Here is a 16,808-nt window from a genome sequence, read left to right on the forward strand (position 1 = left end):
GGACAAGACCTCTGTCGAGTTTCTGCTTACGCACTACACCTTTAAAGCACAATTGAAGCACATCCCTTCTCTCAAAGAATTCTGGGCACTGTAGAGTTACAATTCCCAGTGGCCTTAACAAACTACAGTGGTACCTCGGGTTACATACGCTTCAGGTTACATATGCTTCAGGTTACACACTCCACTAACCCAGAAATAGTCCTTCAGGTTAAGAATTTTCCTTCAGGATGAGAACAGAAATTGTGCTCCGGCGCCGCGGCAGCAGCAGGAGGCCCCATTAGCTACAGTGGTGCTTCAGGTTAAGAACAGTTTCAGGTTAAGTACAGACCTCCGGAACGAATTAAGTACTTAACTTGAGGTACCACTGTACAGTGCCCACAATTCTTTGAGGCGGGGCGGGGGGACTTTGCTTTGAATGTGTTTTAAAGGCAGGGTGTGTACACAGCCCTTAGTCTTCAGCAAAGGAGCCCATATTTTTCCCCTAGCATGGAGAACAAGGACCTTGTTTTCAGTATAAAGGAACACAGGCTTTCTAGGATCTGCATAGTTAGTTGATCAGCATCAGTTAGTTGATTTCGTACCAACAAAACCAAAGACCCCCAAAATATATGCAGCCCTAGGCAGCTGAGGGCCTAAGGTTCATGATTACAGCGAGGAGACATGGGTGACTGATACGGAAGGGGGGGGGCATGTCTTCTTGCTTCTTCGCTACAATATATCCATTTATTTCCAATTGTCAATGTCAAAAGGGACTAAAATCTATAAAATTCATAGAAAATCAACATGCCAATTTGCTCAATTTCTCTAGGACTCCATGACACCTCCCCTGTCCTCCATAATCCCTCAAGCAAGGTGTCAAGACCCTAATCCTGTCAAATCACTCTGCCAAGCCTTTCCTCCCGGCAAGGCCAGGTGGCAGACTATGCATACATGGACCATTGTCTTCTCATCACCTGGACTCAGGATGTGCTTATCTGCGCATATCTCCAGCTCTGCATATTCCCCCTTCCCTCCTCCATATGTAATCTGTGTGACCCAACCTCTTCTTAATGTATTCATGATGTAACTGGGATGTATTTTGCACTGTATTCTGGGACATGGAGAGAAATTTCAAAAGTTCATGTCACCCCATTCTCGCTGTTCAATCTCGCCTTGAACCTGTTGCACAATAAACTTGGATCTTCTGCAGTTTGCTCCTGTCTCCGGCTGAGCTCATTTTCCTCCACAGGGACCCACGGACTTAGTCCGATGAGCTGGGTGGCAGAGCAGCCTCGCACCCAGATTTTACCATAACAATGACCCCAATGTTCCCAGATCCAAGGGACACTTTCTCCGGTTCCTCCCCCCAGTTAGGTATCTAGGAGCTCCCTCCCAACCCAAAACCAAAGGCTCAAAACTACAGTGGGAGCTAGGAAACAGCAACAAGGCACAGGGCAATATCCACTCCAGTTCCGTGACTGGTATATGGCAGGGACAGGGCTCCACCTCGAGGAAAGACCTGGAATCGCCTCACGTTGGACATAAAGGCTCCCAGATCGTTCAGATCAGGGGTCAGCAACCTTTTTCAGCCATGGGCCGGTCCACTGTCCCTCAGACCTTGTGTGGGACCGGACTATATTTTTTTGGAGAGGGGGGAATGAATGAATTCCTATGCCCCACAAATAACCCAGGGATGCATTTTAAATAAAAGGACACATTCTACTCATGTAAAAACATGCTGATTCCCGGACCGTCTGCAGGCCAGATTGAGAAGGAGATTGGGCCGCATCCGGCCCATGGGCCTTGGGGTTGCCTACCCCTGGTTCAGATCATTCACTGCTACAATTCAACCAGTAGCCTCAGCAAACAGGAGACCAAGAATTATCCTGGGGATCAAATGAAGGTCTATCTTGTTCAGCACTGAACTTTAAGTTGTGACCAGCCCTGAGGAACATGGAAAGCTCACAAAGCAAGTCACAATGAAAATTGCTGTCTCTCTCATTGCTTCCCCCTAATACCAGAGACAGACTAAAATAGAATGTGGAGTTTCTCACCCCCCCCTTTTTTTTTGCTGCAGTAGTATCATCCATGTATTTATTGCATCTTTGGAAATTTCCTGACATTGATTAGAGGCTGTCTGTTTTTAAAACTGCTCCTTTCCCAGCAACCTGACAGGCTTCTCAGGTCATGCAGAGAAAAGTGATGGGAAAATTCCCACTGATCTAATTTCTGTGTGTCAACACAGCTATCTTCAAAAGCATGGAGAGGGCAGTGAACCTTGGGCAGTTAAGTCATAGAGTGGAATTATCAAAGTAACCAAAATACAGTGAAGTCACCAATAATTAAGAACATAAAATTTACGGTACATAGAAACAACATTCTCAATTTCCAAATTTATCCCCCAATTGCATGTGAACACTCCCCAAAGGAATTTTGCTAGTTTTGTCCCAAATTTTGCTAGCTTATCCCAGGCATGGACCTCTTAATTAGTCTCCCCAGTCCCAGAGTGGAATTATCAAAGTAACCAAAATACAGTGAAGTCACCAATAATTAAGAAAGAACATAAAATGTATGGTACATAGAAACAACATTCTCAATTTCCAAATTTATCCCCCAATTGCATGTGAACACTCCCCAAAGGAATTTTGCTAGTTTTGTCCCAAATTTTGCTAGCTTATCCCAGGCATGGACCTCTTAATTAGTCTCCCCAGTCCCAGAGTGGAATTATCAAAGTAACCAAAATACAGTGAAGTCACCAATAATTAAGAAAGAACATAAAATGTATGGTACATAGAAACAACATTCTCAATTTCCAAATTTATCCCCCAATTGCATGTGAACACTCCCCAAAGGAATTTTGCTAGTTTTGTCCCAAATTTTGCTAGCTTATCCCAGGCAGGGACCTCTTAATTAGTCTCCCCAGTCCCCCCAGTTCCTTAATTAGGAACTCCCCAGTTCCTCTCTTGGACTCCCTGATGTGGTCCAAAAGAAAGAAGAACAATATGATTGGCACCAGCTTGGCTGTAGGAGTTGCTGGAAGGAGGTGTAGAAGGTGCCACCCAACTGTCTTAGGGACTCCATTCTGGATTTGTGTAGGGTTTACTCCTGAACCTTTTCTTCTGAAGTTATCCCACAAGGCAGCAGAGCTTTAGGATCAGAGTTTCCTTCTCCTAGATGGGCTACCTTCCCATGTGGACAAGCCCCATCTGCCCCTCATTGTCACGGCCCGGTTCATGGGTGATCAAAGTCCCGGCTGAGGATGTTGGGACCGGGGGTGAGATGGCAGGTTGGGAGCAGGAACAGGAGTCCAGAAGCCAGGAGTCAGAAAGCCAAAAGTCCGAGGGTCAGAGAGCCGGGAGTCAAGAAGCCAAGGGTCCGAGGGTCAGGAAGCAAGGAGTCATGAAATCAAGGGTCCAAGGATCAGGAATCAAGGAGTCACAAAGTCAGAGGTCCAAGGATCAAGAAGCAAGGAGTCAAACGCAGCAAGGCAGAGAACATGTTGCTGTGGCAAAGAGCCAAAGGGAAATTGCTGACCTTATATCCCTTCCCGGCTCTTGCCACCAGCTGCTATGAGTTACCAATCAGCCTCACCTGTGCGGCCGTGCCTTGCCTCTTCAGAACAAACTTCGGAAGGCCCCAGTCCTGCAGAGTCCTATTGGTCACAGGGCCTGGCTCCTGCACGCACACCTGACACTCATTTCTCTCTACAGCACATGCAGAAATTGCCTTATTGACCATTGGACCCACTCTTGGTCTCATCCACTCAATCCTCCAGAGCCTGTCTTTGCATGCAGGAGACATTCCTAACTCACCAAGGGTTTGAGACCCATCAGCCACCCTCACCTGGCTTAGCCAGACAAAGCCGTTCCTGGGATGTGGCCATTGTGGAGACCAAAGGTGTCCCCCACCAGAGGTACTAGCCCTCCCCTAACATCCCATACACCCTTACGAACCAGCCACAGTGAAATCTGTGCCGTGGTGTGGCATTAATGGCAAGAGAGGAAGGCTTCCCAGGTGGCCTACAGGTGGCAGCAGAGCCTTCTTCTCCCCAAAGTGGCTTGGGTGGCGTGGCCTTTCGGGGTCTGTGGTCCCTGGCAGATTAGATAGATGTTCAGCCACTTGTGCCTCAGCTGCTGCCTGCCCCCACCTCCTTCTCTGCTTTGAAGCCCAAGAGACTTTGGCTGCCTCCCAGGGCCTATTGTTTGTGGGGCTGCTGTTTCTCAGAACTTGCCGCCATTGTCTCCCTCGCTATTGTCCATCTCCGGGCTGCTGTTCCCAGGGCCGGCCTCCAATTGCCAGGCTCTGCTGCTCACACCAATTACCAGACAAAGAGCGATGACTCAGACCCGGCTGCGCAGCACGCAGCTGGGGCCGCAGAGTGCCCACCTTCCCCCTTGAACTAGCGGCAGGAGCCCCGCCAGGGCCCCGAGGAGAGGGGAGTGGGGCGGCCGGTGCAACAGAAGAAGGATGGGATCTGCACTGGTAGAATGATCTCATCCACATGAGGAAGGGCAACGCTGCTGAGAAACTTGCCAATTAAGGAAACAAACAGGGGCATCAGGATGCCTGGGGCGGGCATGTCGGCAAGGGGGATAAGGCCTGAGTTATTGTTGTGTTTTAAGGATGCTTAGTGTGAGCATATGGGGAGAACTATCACTACTGGGCAAGCGAACAAGGCTTGGGGCAACTGCTGTGGACAGAGAGAACTATTTCTCACACCTTTCCTGTTGCTTGTTTTTGGAGAGCCAACTAACAACTTTGCCCACCTTTTGAAGCCAAGTGTGTTGGGAGGACCAAAGGTGCATTATTATTATTTCGCCACTTCCTATATAAAGAGTCTCTAAGCAGCTTGCATGTTTTTTAAAGCATAGCAACCCTACATAAATGAGCAGGCGCTGTGATTCCCCACCAGTTTGATTTTACCCCCGGAGGCGTACTCCATTGTCTCTTGAGACAGAAGATGCCAAAACCCAAAAGCAGCAGTGTATCGGCCCAGTGGCGTAGCATGGGGGGTACAGGGGGGCCCGGCCGCACCGGGCGCAACATCTGGGGGGGGGGGCGCTCGCACTCGCAGCTCTCTGCCCCTACCTGGCTCACTCACTCTCTCTCACTGCAGTGCTGGCTGTGCGAATCCGATCCAAGCCGCCGGGTCGCCACCCACTGTGGAGGGGAGGGTGCCAGGCGTGTGGTGCGGTGCGGAGAGCGAGGGACTATCTGGGGGAGGGACAGTGCAGCGGGGGGGGGGGCGCAAATTACTTGCCTTGCCCCGGGTGCTGACAACCCATGCTACGCCACTGTATAGGCCTCATTGGACTGACTATGCCTTGTGACACAGTGCTGGCCATATACATTTCTCCACCTGCTTTAAAGATAGAGATATGGATAACCTGGACAGAAGACCAAACTTTGCCAAGCTGGTGCCCTCCAGCTGTTTTGGACTACATCTCCCATCAGCCTTCAAGGACTGATGGGAACTGTAGGGCAAAATGTTTGGAGGGCACCATGTTGGCAAATAGACATAGTGACATTGTAGACCAGGGTTGGGGGATCTATGGCTCTCCAAAGGTTGTTGAACTACAGCTCCCATCATCCTTGACCATTGTCCCTGGGGCTAATGTGAGCTGGAGTCCAACAGCATCGGGTTCTCCATCCCTATTATGAATTTACAAAGATTTAACAGCCATTCCTTCTCAGGGAATACCGAATATCGTAGATGGATCAGGGAAGGACTGGTGATCTCTAGTAGTACCCTGCATATTTGGCCAAACTGCAGTTCCAACAATCATAGGAGCCAACTCCTAGGAACCATGGGGGCTTCAGCCTCCCCCAATAAAATATTTGAGGGGGCTGCCCCCCCCCAGTTGATGGGCATTGCCATTCAGATGGCGTGTGTGCACTGCGTCGTGATTATGCAGGGCAGGACTTACCTGCCCCCCCCCCCATATTTTATTCAAGTTGGCACCCCTGCCCACAATTTATTGTTGGAAGCCTTGACATGATCATTAAACGTGTTGAAAACCACGACGCCTTTCCGAATCAAAAATCCTCCAAGGCATCTTAGGATTATAAGAAGAACATACCAATTGTTGACAGAATAAAATAGCCCCCTCCCCAAAGAGCCATGCAAATAACAAATTCTGTTCATAAAAAATAAGCAGTGAAAGATCCCCACAGTGGAGTAACATTGCTTATCTAAGAGCCACCTCAAACATGTGTATTGCATGAGCTGGTTCAATTTACCCTTGTAATTTATCCTTCCTTAGGGAGGAGAGAGGGAGCTTCCAAGAATAAAATGAACCCTGCAATCAGAGCTTAACACAATATCCGCACATTATCACATACTACCGTTAAATATCTCACATATAAATATATACATATTTAGTTTCCTTCAAAATTTGGGGCATTAATACAGCGCACTCATCAAAGACCACTCTGTGTACTTTAAAAATAAAAATGGCTTGCCTTGCTCCTCCTTTCATGAAGCGGGGAGGGATGTGGCGGGGGGGGGGGGCAGGAAAGGGGGTGTTGCTGTGGACCGCGGTCCCTTTTCCGCACGCACTCTCCACCCGCTGCAGACAATGCCATTGTATCGCAGAGTCCTTAATTGTCGCACGGAGTGTTCTTGACAATAGCCACTTCTCTGGCAGATCAAAGGAACGTAATTGCAGTGGGCAAGGGGGCCAAAATGGCTGGCACTAGCGTGGGGGCAAAGGGGAAGATGAAAGGGCCGGCAGGCTGAGGCCGCTTGGCCATTGTGTGTCCCCCAAATCACATACACACAGGGCTGGCTGTTGGATTTGGGGCCTCCCTCCAGGGCCTCAGTACTTCTCTCCCCCACCCACCCAACCTGACAGAGGCAGGATTTGCAAGTGGAGAATTCTCCTTGGTTGTATCTGATCCTCAATACTCTGTGCCAAGTGGAGATGGTAGTACCATTTGGGTGGTAGGCCCTGGGAAACAGCCAACCTTCCCATTCTCTGGAGCTGGCCATTCACGCACACACTCTTCCTCCTGCCTCTGGGCAACAACTGGGGAGTGGCCCCCCTTGGCCAGGCGTGGATCTACTATGAAACAGGGTCCATAATTCCAGAGGGGCCCCAAAAGCAACTTTAGTCCACACTGCTTAACAATTTTGGGTCTAGGAGACCCAATTTCATCATTCTATGACACATCATGCATGTATATAATATTTCCCTAATTTTCATCCTCCCCCAGCATAACTCAAAAACTATAAGACAGGAAATTTTTATTCACACCAGTGACTTTGACATGTGAGATAATCCAGGACAGCAATTTTAATCAAACCTGCAATGTAATAGTAGTAGTAGTAGTTGTTAAATGTGATCTGTTGTGGAATAACCCCATTGAAGAAGATAACAGTGGTTAGCCGGACCTCATTGCTGGTTGCAAAGGAGCCCCCATAACAGCTGAAGCTTCAGGGCCAACAAAATGTAGGTCCACCACTTCCCTTGGCATTTCAAGGGCAGCATTCTTTCACAAGCAATTTTTGGGGGGTGGGTGGGTGTGTAGCACCAAAAATGGGTGGAGCATTGTTTGTACAGTAAGCTGCATTCCAGGAGGGGCAAAGAACCCTTTTTGTCTAGCAAGCCAGATCCTTATCTGTCCCTTCTCCATGGGCCAAGCTTGACAGCCACCTGTCAAAGCCCTTTGAACTGCACTTCCCAAACACCTGTCAGGAGGTGGGTGTGTCTTGCCCCAAACAGCCTGGTGGACTAAATGAGGATGTCTGGTAGGCCAGATTAGGCCCCTGGGCCTGAGGTTCCCCACCCTTCTATACATTTACATCACCCAGGTATTATCGTGGTTCAAGGACTCACTGAACAGGGCCAATGAGAGGCATGGCTTGTGTCAGGGAACTGCCATCGGAGCCGGAGGCGGAGAGGAGGCTCCCGGACGATGGTGGAGAGGGTCCTAGTAGAAGGAGGGATAGCCCATCCGCTGGGGAAGGTAATCAGCGTAACACCAGTGGGAAAGGAGAGGAGATGGAGGAATCGGAGAGGTGGCTCCAGGACTCTTCGCAGGAGACCAGCGGAGAGGGCACGAGTACTCCATTGCCCACACCCACCTTGTGCAGAAAACTTTCGCGCAGGCAACGGGGGAGGAGACTGGGCGTCAAACAGCTTCTATGCTGGAAGCGGTTTAAGAAACGCCCACTGACGGATTCTGCCAGCGACTGAGGCAGCCACGGAACTTGAGGCTGTCCTGACAGAAAGGGTTCAACCATGCAACCTAGCCAGGAGTAAAGGCAACTTACGCACGAGCAGTCCCTAGAACCATTACAGCTTGGGGAAAGGGTATGGCCTGGGGAGAGGTCCAAGGGCCAGGTGGAGCAGCTCAGAGGGCTGTATTCAGTCTCCAGACCTAAAGTCCCTCCCCACTGGCACAGGAGCTTTTGGAAAAGACCACCTCGGTTGGTACCTCACAGGCAAGAACTTGGCCACATTATTTTCCTGCAGCAAAAATAACCAGGAGTCTTCTGGTGGTACCTTAAAGACTAAGAAATTTATTAATTGACATAAACTTGCATGGACTCAAGTCCACTTTGTCAGATGCATATGTTTATACCACACTAAATCTGTTTGCCTTTAAGATGCCACCATGAGACCCTCAGTTGTTTGTTTCAGGAAGCAACCTTTCGCTGCAAGGGTTTTCTGACTGCAGATATGTTGATGTTAATATTTCCCCCCTCAGCATTTCTTACACCTTTATGTATCTAAACGATTTTTTGTAAAAAAAACACCTCTTTCCCAGGCATTTGATGGATTATGAAGATTTTGCTGTTCATCAATGTTCGGGCTGCAAATGTATTGCCTACAATGGCTGGCAGCAGCTGTCCAGGGTTTCAGGCAGGGAGTCACTCAGGGATGCTGAAGAGTTTATGTGGGATGCCCTACCACTGAGCTAATGTGTTATTTTTTTCCTGATATCTTGCTAGCATCCGTCCGTCTTGAGAGACAATGGCGTATGCCTCCGGGGGTAAAATCAAACCTCTGGGGAATCACAGCGCCTGCTGTGGCTGCAGTGACCAGTAACTCATAACTACTGCCTCCCCATGTTGTTTTTGTTGTGTTAGCAGCACTTAGGTGACCTCTCCGGGGCACAACCCTGGGCAGTGTGTATGAATGTCCTGGGCTGCCCATATAACAAAAAACCCCTCTTGGCTTCACTGATGTGGTCCAAAGGAAAGCAGAGCAAGGCATTTGGCACTAGCTCGGCTGCAGGAGTTGCCAGAAGGAGGTGTACAAGGCACCATTTCACTGTCTTAGGGACTCTACTCTGGATTTGTATAGGGTTTACTCCTCAGCCTTTTCTTCTCCTGAAGATATCCCACAACGCAGCAGCCACTGTGCTGGCACCTTAGCTGGAATTACTGGAGATGATGGCGTCACTTAGAACTAACCTGTTAATCTCACTGAATTCCATGGAGATACAAGAGTGACTTACCTGGAACTCATGACCGTTGCTTTTTGACGTCTTGGCCTCATGTGTCATCTTGCTAATGCCTAATAAAAGAAATGAGCAATCTTGCAACCTCACCACAACTGGTATTTCCCCTTGTCCTGCATACACTGATCAATACAACAGAGGAAGGATAAGGAAATGCTGAAGCCTATGGCATCCCAATGCTTGTTTCTTTTACTAGATGCTGCAAGAGAAACGTGGGGAAGATGCAGGTTGTTAGCAACAGCTGTGCAACACACATACACATCCAAAATGTTCACTTAGCCTTTCAGCTTCACAAATTTCGTATTGGACACCCCGCACTAAAAAAGGTCAAAGGGACACAAGGTGTGCTTTGCTCTTTGTTCACACCCTGTATCAGCGGTGGTTTCAAGTGAGCAGCTCTTATCTATTACAGAATATAGAATACGGAGGCAGATCTTTGGTCCACCTAGCTCAGGACTGTCTACACAGACTGGCTGAGGTTCTCCAGCATTTCAGGCAGGGATCTCTCCCAACCTGGCCTGGAGTTGCCACACGGGATCGCACCTGGACCAAGGATGCACCATTACCTGCCCAAAGGGGAAGGGGAAGTAGAGGAGGTTCTGACTCAAAAGAAGGTGCTTTAAAATGGTTTGGGCAGTTTACATATGGAAACGGAGCACATTCTATCCTAATAAAATTTACATGTATACTGTCCCTGACGCCACCTGAGATTAAAGCGCTTAATAAATACAAAAGCCTAACGTGTCTAGTTTCTCCCTGCCTCCCATTCTTCCAACTGTGCATTATCATCTTTCCAACTGAACAAAATTGTTTTCCAATGCACATTTTGTGTCCAACTGCACGCTTCAAAGCAACAAAAATCCCTGAAAGATGCTCAGAGATGTTTACGAGGAGGAATCAAAAGCAGGGTGATTTCACTTCAAATTAGAGCAGGATCCTCAAACCAAAAGCGCTTGCTTTAGCTCAGCCTTTGCCAACCTGGTACCCTCCAGGTGTTTTTGACTGCAATTCCCATCTGCCCCAGGCGGAACTGACGGGAGTTGTAGTCCGAAACACCTGGAGGGCAAGCAGGTTGATTTAGATCCTGAAAAGAAATGGGAATGGGGAGCATAATGCTTCATTCTGAGAACCATGTGCATGTATATAAATATATGAAATGGCACTCCAGGTCAAGCCATGTGGCTTTATTCTAAGGGAAGATCCACACTGTACACTTAGAAGTATGTTCAATGTGTGTTCAAAGCGCATAACTTCTCCCAGAGACTCTGGGGAACTGTAGTTGATGTTAAGGGTGATAGAAATGGTACCCCCTGTGAGGGGAAAACTACAATTCCCAGGATTCTTTTTTCGGGGGGGGGGGGTGAAATCTGTGAATGTATAGTATGGATCTGAACAATACACCAAGATACAAAGCCGCAAACAAGTTTGGCCCAAGCACCATTTACACTTCTTCTCACCTCAAAATGGGCCTGACTCTGAGCTTGCCGCCCTGACACATAATGATGGCAGCAACCTCGTGAAAAGTGGGAATCATTGCCTCCTTTTGAGCTCCGCGTGCACATACCAAAATCTTTGAAACGGCCCTCCATATCAAGCCATGTTGCTTTATTCCGAGAGCAGATCCACATTACAAACTTAGAGAATACCCAATGCGCATTTGAAGCGCATGGCTTCTCCCAAAGCATCCCAGGAACCGTAGTTTGTTGAGGGTTCTATAAACAATAACCCTGAGGGGGGAAATTACAGGTCCCGAATTCTTCTTTTTTGGAGAAGATCCGTAAGTGAGGATATCCATTCAGGGTCGCCCAAGGTCGGCCCTCTCTAGCTCTCAGGGCGCCACGTAGAGCAACAGGACCCAAGTCCTGCCTTTGGCCCAGTCACGGCCTCTTAGCCGAACCGACCTCACAGGGTTGTCGTGTGAAACGGATGAAAAGACTCTCCTGGAGCTCCTTTGTAGCTAAAGGCGGCACATAAGCGCAATAAATAAATAAGAGGCACGTGCCCTAACACAGAACCACACCAGCGGCCTTCGCGCCTCAGCCCCGGGCCTTGCCTTTGAGGCGGCCGCCCGTCGTCGCGTAAAGGCGGCGGCGAAAGCGCGCGGAAAGCGCAGGGAGGCCTGCGCGTGTATCTGTGTGCAGGTTCACGCTAGGCACTTGACACGTGTGTGTGTTCGTGTGAGGGAACAAGGCCTTGCTTCGCTTATCTCCCCTCCCAGGCCTCGCCTTTGCTGAAGGGAGCGAGCGAGGGGAGGCCCGGCCTCTCCTCTCCCCTCAGCCGAGGCCACGGCGCTCGGCGGCCGAGGACAAAAGCGCGAGCATGATCAAGCGAGGCGGGCCGCCTCTGATCATTAAGCGGGGAGCCTTTTGATGGCCGCCGGCCCCCGCCCGGGCTCACAAAGGGCCTATTCAGCGCGGCCGCCTCCTCCTCCTCCTCGGCGGCGCGCAGCGGGGCTGAACCAGGGCCCGGCCGGGCTCCCCTAATGAAGCCGCCGCGCTGGCCCTCGTGCGCCTCCCCTTCTCACCGCCCCAATGGCAGGACCCTCGCCTGGCACCGCTGCCGGCCCTAATGAATGAATTCTCTCGCGTTTATTTATTTATTATCATTTATTCTTTCGGTGTGCTCCCCCCCCCACAAAAAAACATGAGCGTCGTCTGTGCGGGTCCCCCCACCCCCGAGGGCACCGCATATAGGCGCGCAAGGGCGGCCTCGGCGGCAGCCGCTCCGCTCGCCCCGAGGGGAAAGGGAGGCTCCTTTTCCTCTTCCCTCCTTCGCACCCCACGCCACCCCGGAGGCGATGGGTCCCCTGGTGCTGCTGCTGCTGGTGGATCGGGTCCTGGCCGCCCCCCTGGGCAAGGAGCTCTGCCCGATGCCCCCCGGCGCCTTGCGAGGTAAGAGCAGCGCCTGCCTGGGAGAGGGACGACCTGGATTTAGTCATCGTTTTTTTATTTCTATAGATCGATATAGCCATGTCAATATGTAGCTTTATTTTAATGGGTCAATGAGCACCTGGTTTTTATTACACTCCCTGCTTGGGGAGGCAGTGTCGCGCAGTGGTTAGCGAGGCAGAGGTTTCAGGAGCAGGTTTGCTGAAGCTCAAGGGTAGCAGCTTTTGCAGCTGTAGTCCCCAAATAGGTTTGGGGGTGACCTCGCCCCCATCTAAAAACCCTGGAGAGCTGCTGCCGGTCAGTGGAAGCAACACAGAGCCAGGTGGGCCAGTGATGTGATTCAGTGCAGGGCAGATTGTTTCCCTTGTTCCTGTAGACACCATACGGCTCAGGCAGAGCCCGTTTTCCAACTCCAGGCTCTTTTAACTGGTTGTTTCAGAGATTTGAACCTGGGGCCTTCTGCATGCAGAGCAGCTGCTTAGCCGTTGAACTGGACACTGTTGTTACCCCACATCCCCTATGACTTCTCTGGGGTTTTTTTTAACAGCGGTACTGCAAGCTAAAGGGACGCGGGTGGCGCTGTGGGTTAAACCACAGAGCCTAGGACTTGCCGATCAGAAGGTCGGCGGTTCGAATCCCCACGACAGGGTGAGCTCCCGTTGCTCGGTCCCTGCTCCTGCCAACCTAGCAGTTCGAAAGCACGTCAAAGTGCAAGTAGATAAATAGGTACCGCTCCAGCGGGAAGGTAAACGGTGTTTCCTTGCACTGCTTTGGTTCTTAGTCATGCCAGCCACATGACCCGGAAGCTGTACACCGGCTCCCTCGGCCAATAAAGCAAGATGAGCGCCGCAACCCCAGAATCGGTCACGACTGGACCTAACGGTCAGGGGTCCCTTTACCTTTACCTTTTACTGCAGGTAAAAAATCAACAGGTGCTGTTCATTCTCGATACAGAGATGCAATAAGGCCGGTAACGTCCTCTTCCAGGTTCTTTTAACCTGGGACCTTCTGCATGCCAAACAGGTGGATCTACCACTGAGCTGTGGCCGTATTTCATAGACTGCTATAGGGTGTTTCACGTTGGCTGTTTCCATAATCAGGGTGACAACCTTGTAAAGCAGACTAGCAGGAGAACGGACACTTCTGGCATACTGTAGCCTTGTTTGCATGCAGAAGGTCCCGAGTTTAGTCCCAGCATTGTCAGGTAACCTGGGAAAGAGGAGACTGAGAGGAGATATGACAGCAATATTCAAACATCTTAAGGGGTTTCACATGGAGAAGGGAGCAAGCTTGTTTTCTCCTGCTCCACAAGGTAGGACTCGAACCCATGGCTTCAAGTTACAAGAAAGGAGATTCTGACTAAACATCGGGGGGGGGGGACGACTTTCTGACAGTAAGAGCTGTTTACATTGGGACAGACTCTCTTGGAAAGTGATGGATTCCCCTTCCTTGGGTGTTTTTAAGCAGAGGCTGGATGGCCAACTCTCAGGGATGCTTTGGCTGAGATTCCTGCATTGCAGGGGGTTGGACTAGATGACCCTCAGGGTCCCTTCCAACTGTACGATTCTGGGGAATGCCCTTGCCCAAAATCCTGGAGAATTGCAGCCAGTCAGTGGGGACAGCGTTGTGCCAGATGAACCATTGGTCTGACTCCGAATGGGGCGGCTTCATGTGCTCCTATCCTGTCTGCACTCATGGCCTCTCTCCCGTTGGAGAAAGATCAGCAGCAGGGCATTGCTCAGTCCTTGGCATTTCCAGTTGGGCTGGGAGAGAGGCATCTGCCTGAAACAGCTGCTGCCAGTCAGTACAGAGCTGCGCTAATGTCCTGACTTTATATGGCATCTTCCTATGTCTCCCGTCTTTCTCTCTCCATGTTTTCAGTCTTCTTCTATGCATGGTAGACCCATGTGCCTACACACTTCTAGAACATGGGAAGCTGCCTTCTCCTGAGTCAGACCAATGACCCATTTAGCTCAGTATTTCATGCACTGACTGGCAGCGGGTCTCCCTGGTTTCATACTGGACGTTTCCCCCCAGCTGCTAGGGATTGAACCTGGGACCTTCTGCATGGAGAGCAGGTGCTCAATCTGCCCCCCCCCCCATGAACTATGGCCCAGCCACCTGGTGCCTTTAGTTCTAGTTTGACTTTCTCCATCTTCACCTGTTCCATGTATGTATGCCAGCATGCGCCTCCCTCTCGGTTCCTCGATCGTCACTGCAAAGTGAATGCAGACACAGTTTGGCAGAGGGCGCTGGGATTATTTGATACCAGATGCCCTCAGCCAAACACTTCTGGGAAATCCTTCGCCTTTGTAACAGAGATCAAGCCAACTTGGGGGCGGGGTGGGGAATAAGAAAAATTGAATGCGGCCAGGCCAAACGGGGAAGTTGGCTGGAGCCACTGGTATGCCCATCCAACAACTGACTTCCCTAACTGCCACTTTCCCAACGCCTGTCGTTTTCGCTCCAAGGTATTGCCAGGGCCAGTTTGCTCTGTTTTTTTAAACCGTTGACAATTCTTACTCCTATGCAACATCCATATATACTTTTGCCAGTGCCACATCAATGTTTGTTTTGCACTTGCAAGGAATCGGTCCTTCACAGTGGAACTCCCTGCCCATTGATATTAGGCAGGCACCTTCATGGTGGTGTTTTTAGTGCCTGCTAAAGACTTTTGGTGTTTAGGGAAGCTTTCCCAGACACGTCATTTCATTTGATTATGCATACATATATTCTAATAACGGCTGATTTTGCTTACGTTTTGATACATTCTAAATAACTTATTTTGAACACCCAGTATTTTTTTTTAACAAAACATTTTATATTTTATATAAACCACTTAGGGATGATTAAGCAGTATATAAATCCCATTACATAATTAAAATATTTACAGTTTAGCACATGGCCACCAACATATACGGCTTCAGAAGAGGGTTAGACAAGTTCATAGAGCCATGATGACGGCTGTGATCTGCCTCCACAATCAGAGGGAACAACGCTTCTGAATCCCAGTTGCTGGAAACCTCAGGAGGGGAGAGTTGCTCTTGCGCTCGAATCCTGCTTGAGGGATTCCCACAGGCATCTGGCTGGCCACTTTGAGAACAGGATGCTGGCCTAGGTGGGCCAGCAAGGTTCTTCCTATGTTCTCAATGATAACAGCCAGAGTGTTTTTAATGGTGACAAAAGGAGTACACACATGAGCCTGTGTAGAGTGGGGAGTGGGATTGTGCCTGATTTGCTCCCCTGCTTTCCAGTTTCTGAAATAGCTTGCATGTGGACAGGTTAGTAAAACAGAGATCTCAATTACACAGATAGAGACTACTGTGTGGACTATTGTATTTTCACCAGCTTTTTCAGAAGTTATGCAGAAAGTGTGGAGGCAGAGACAGCAGGCCCCAACCTGTTTCTCTTGTGCTGGTTCATGACACCTGCATGTCCTTCTTTCCGTTTGGACCCTCCACGATCTGGAAAGACTCGGAGTACTTTTTTGAATTCCAGTCTTACCAGTTCCGCAAAGTAGGCCTGCCGGTTTCCCCACCGACTCTGCGGCCGTGCCTTTAAGCTGCAGCTTGATGTTCGCAGGTGGTAAAAGTGTGGGTCTCCTCCACGCCCCGCCAGGTGCCCCCTTCTCATCCCCTCCCCTCATCCCTGCTCACCAACGTACTTGTAAAGACACAGCTGCAAAGGCTGGCAGAGAAGTTGGCAACCCTGCCACAAAAAAGGTTGTGTTCCCTAAACAAGACCCTGCCCGTTCCTGTGAGTGAGAGGGTGCATTTGCAGTGGGTGGTGAGCAGGCTGGAGCAGGGGAGATTCATCCTTCCCACACTTACTCCTTCTCTTCTATAAAACGTAAGACGTTTTTTCTTTGCAGCGGGCTACCTCCCAGTCCCTGAAATGGCTGTGGTGGGCATTTGCAGGGGAGAAGCGGCTGGCAGGGGAAGGAGTAAGCACCCACTTACTGATCCCTCCCCCTCGCCAAAAAACGCCCCCTTTCCCCTTCTCAACATTAGCTTCTCTGTGTCTTGCCCCTTTGCAGCTCTCTCCAACCGTGGGACGCTGGTGCTGGAAGCCGCCATGAAGAGTGCCTTGCTGTCCCTGGAAGGGGCGCTGTTGGAGCATTCGCGACGCCTGCAGGAATGTGAGGAGTGTGTGCTCTGCCTCTTTGGGAACTGTGGCAATCGGACCAGGGAATGTGTCCGTAAGTGTTTCCCCTGTTCCAGCCTCTTGGGGGGGCATTGCTGGGTCCCCACGGGACTTTTACTAGAACCCCAATATCTATGAACCACAGAGCTGGGTGCAAAAGAATTATAGGCAGAATAGGAGGAGGAAAACCAGGGTGCCTCTGAGCATGCACTGAGCTCACAGCCCTGTTGCACAAAAGTCCGCGCCTGCCTTGGCCAGCTTCCTTAATTTCAGCCACCTAACTCGGCTGCTGGGCTAGGCAGGCCGTAGCCCCATCTACTGAAAATCAGC

General features: G+C 50.2%; 1 protein-coding gene across 4 annotated transcripts in view; it reads left to right on the plus strand.

Annotated features, from left to right (window-relative positions):
• Positions 1–11,349: 11,349 nt before the first annotated feature.
• The window catches only part of PRSS56 (serine protease 56), a 29,930-nt gene continuing 24,471 nt past the window's right edge, over positions 11,350–16,808 (plus strand). For all 4 annotated transcript variants that reach the window (XR_014511723.1, XM_083442071.1, XM_083442072.1 and 1 more), the window contains exons 1-2: positions 11,350–12,338; positions 16,372–16,533. Coding sequence is in view for 3 of the 4 variants with exons in the window: in XM_083442071.1 (XP_083298197.1) it covers positions 12,245–12,338; positions 16,372–16,533 (256 nt within the window). In the remaining variant the exon portion in view is untranslated. The remainder of the gene's footprint in view (positions 12,339–16,371; positions 16,534–16,808) is intronic.

The sequence above is a fragment of the Podarcis tiliguerta genome, assembly GCF_965153285.1.
Source record: "Podarcis tiliguerta genome assembly, chromosome: 5".
Classification (NCBI taxonomy): domain Eukaryota; kingdom Metazoa; phylum Chordata; class Lepidosauria; order Squamata; family Lacertidae; genus Podarcis; species Podarcis tiliguerta.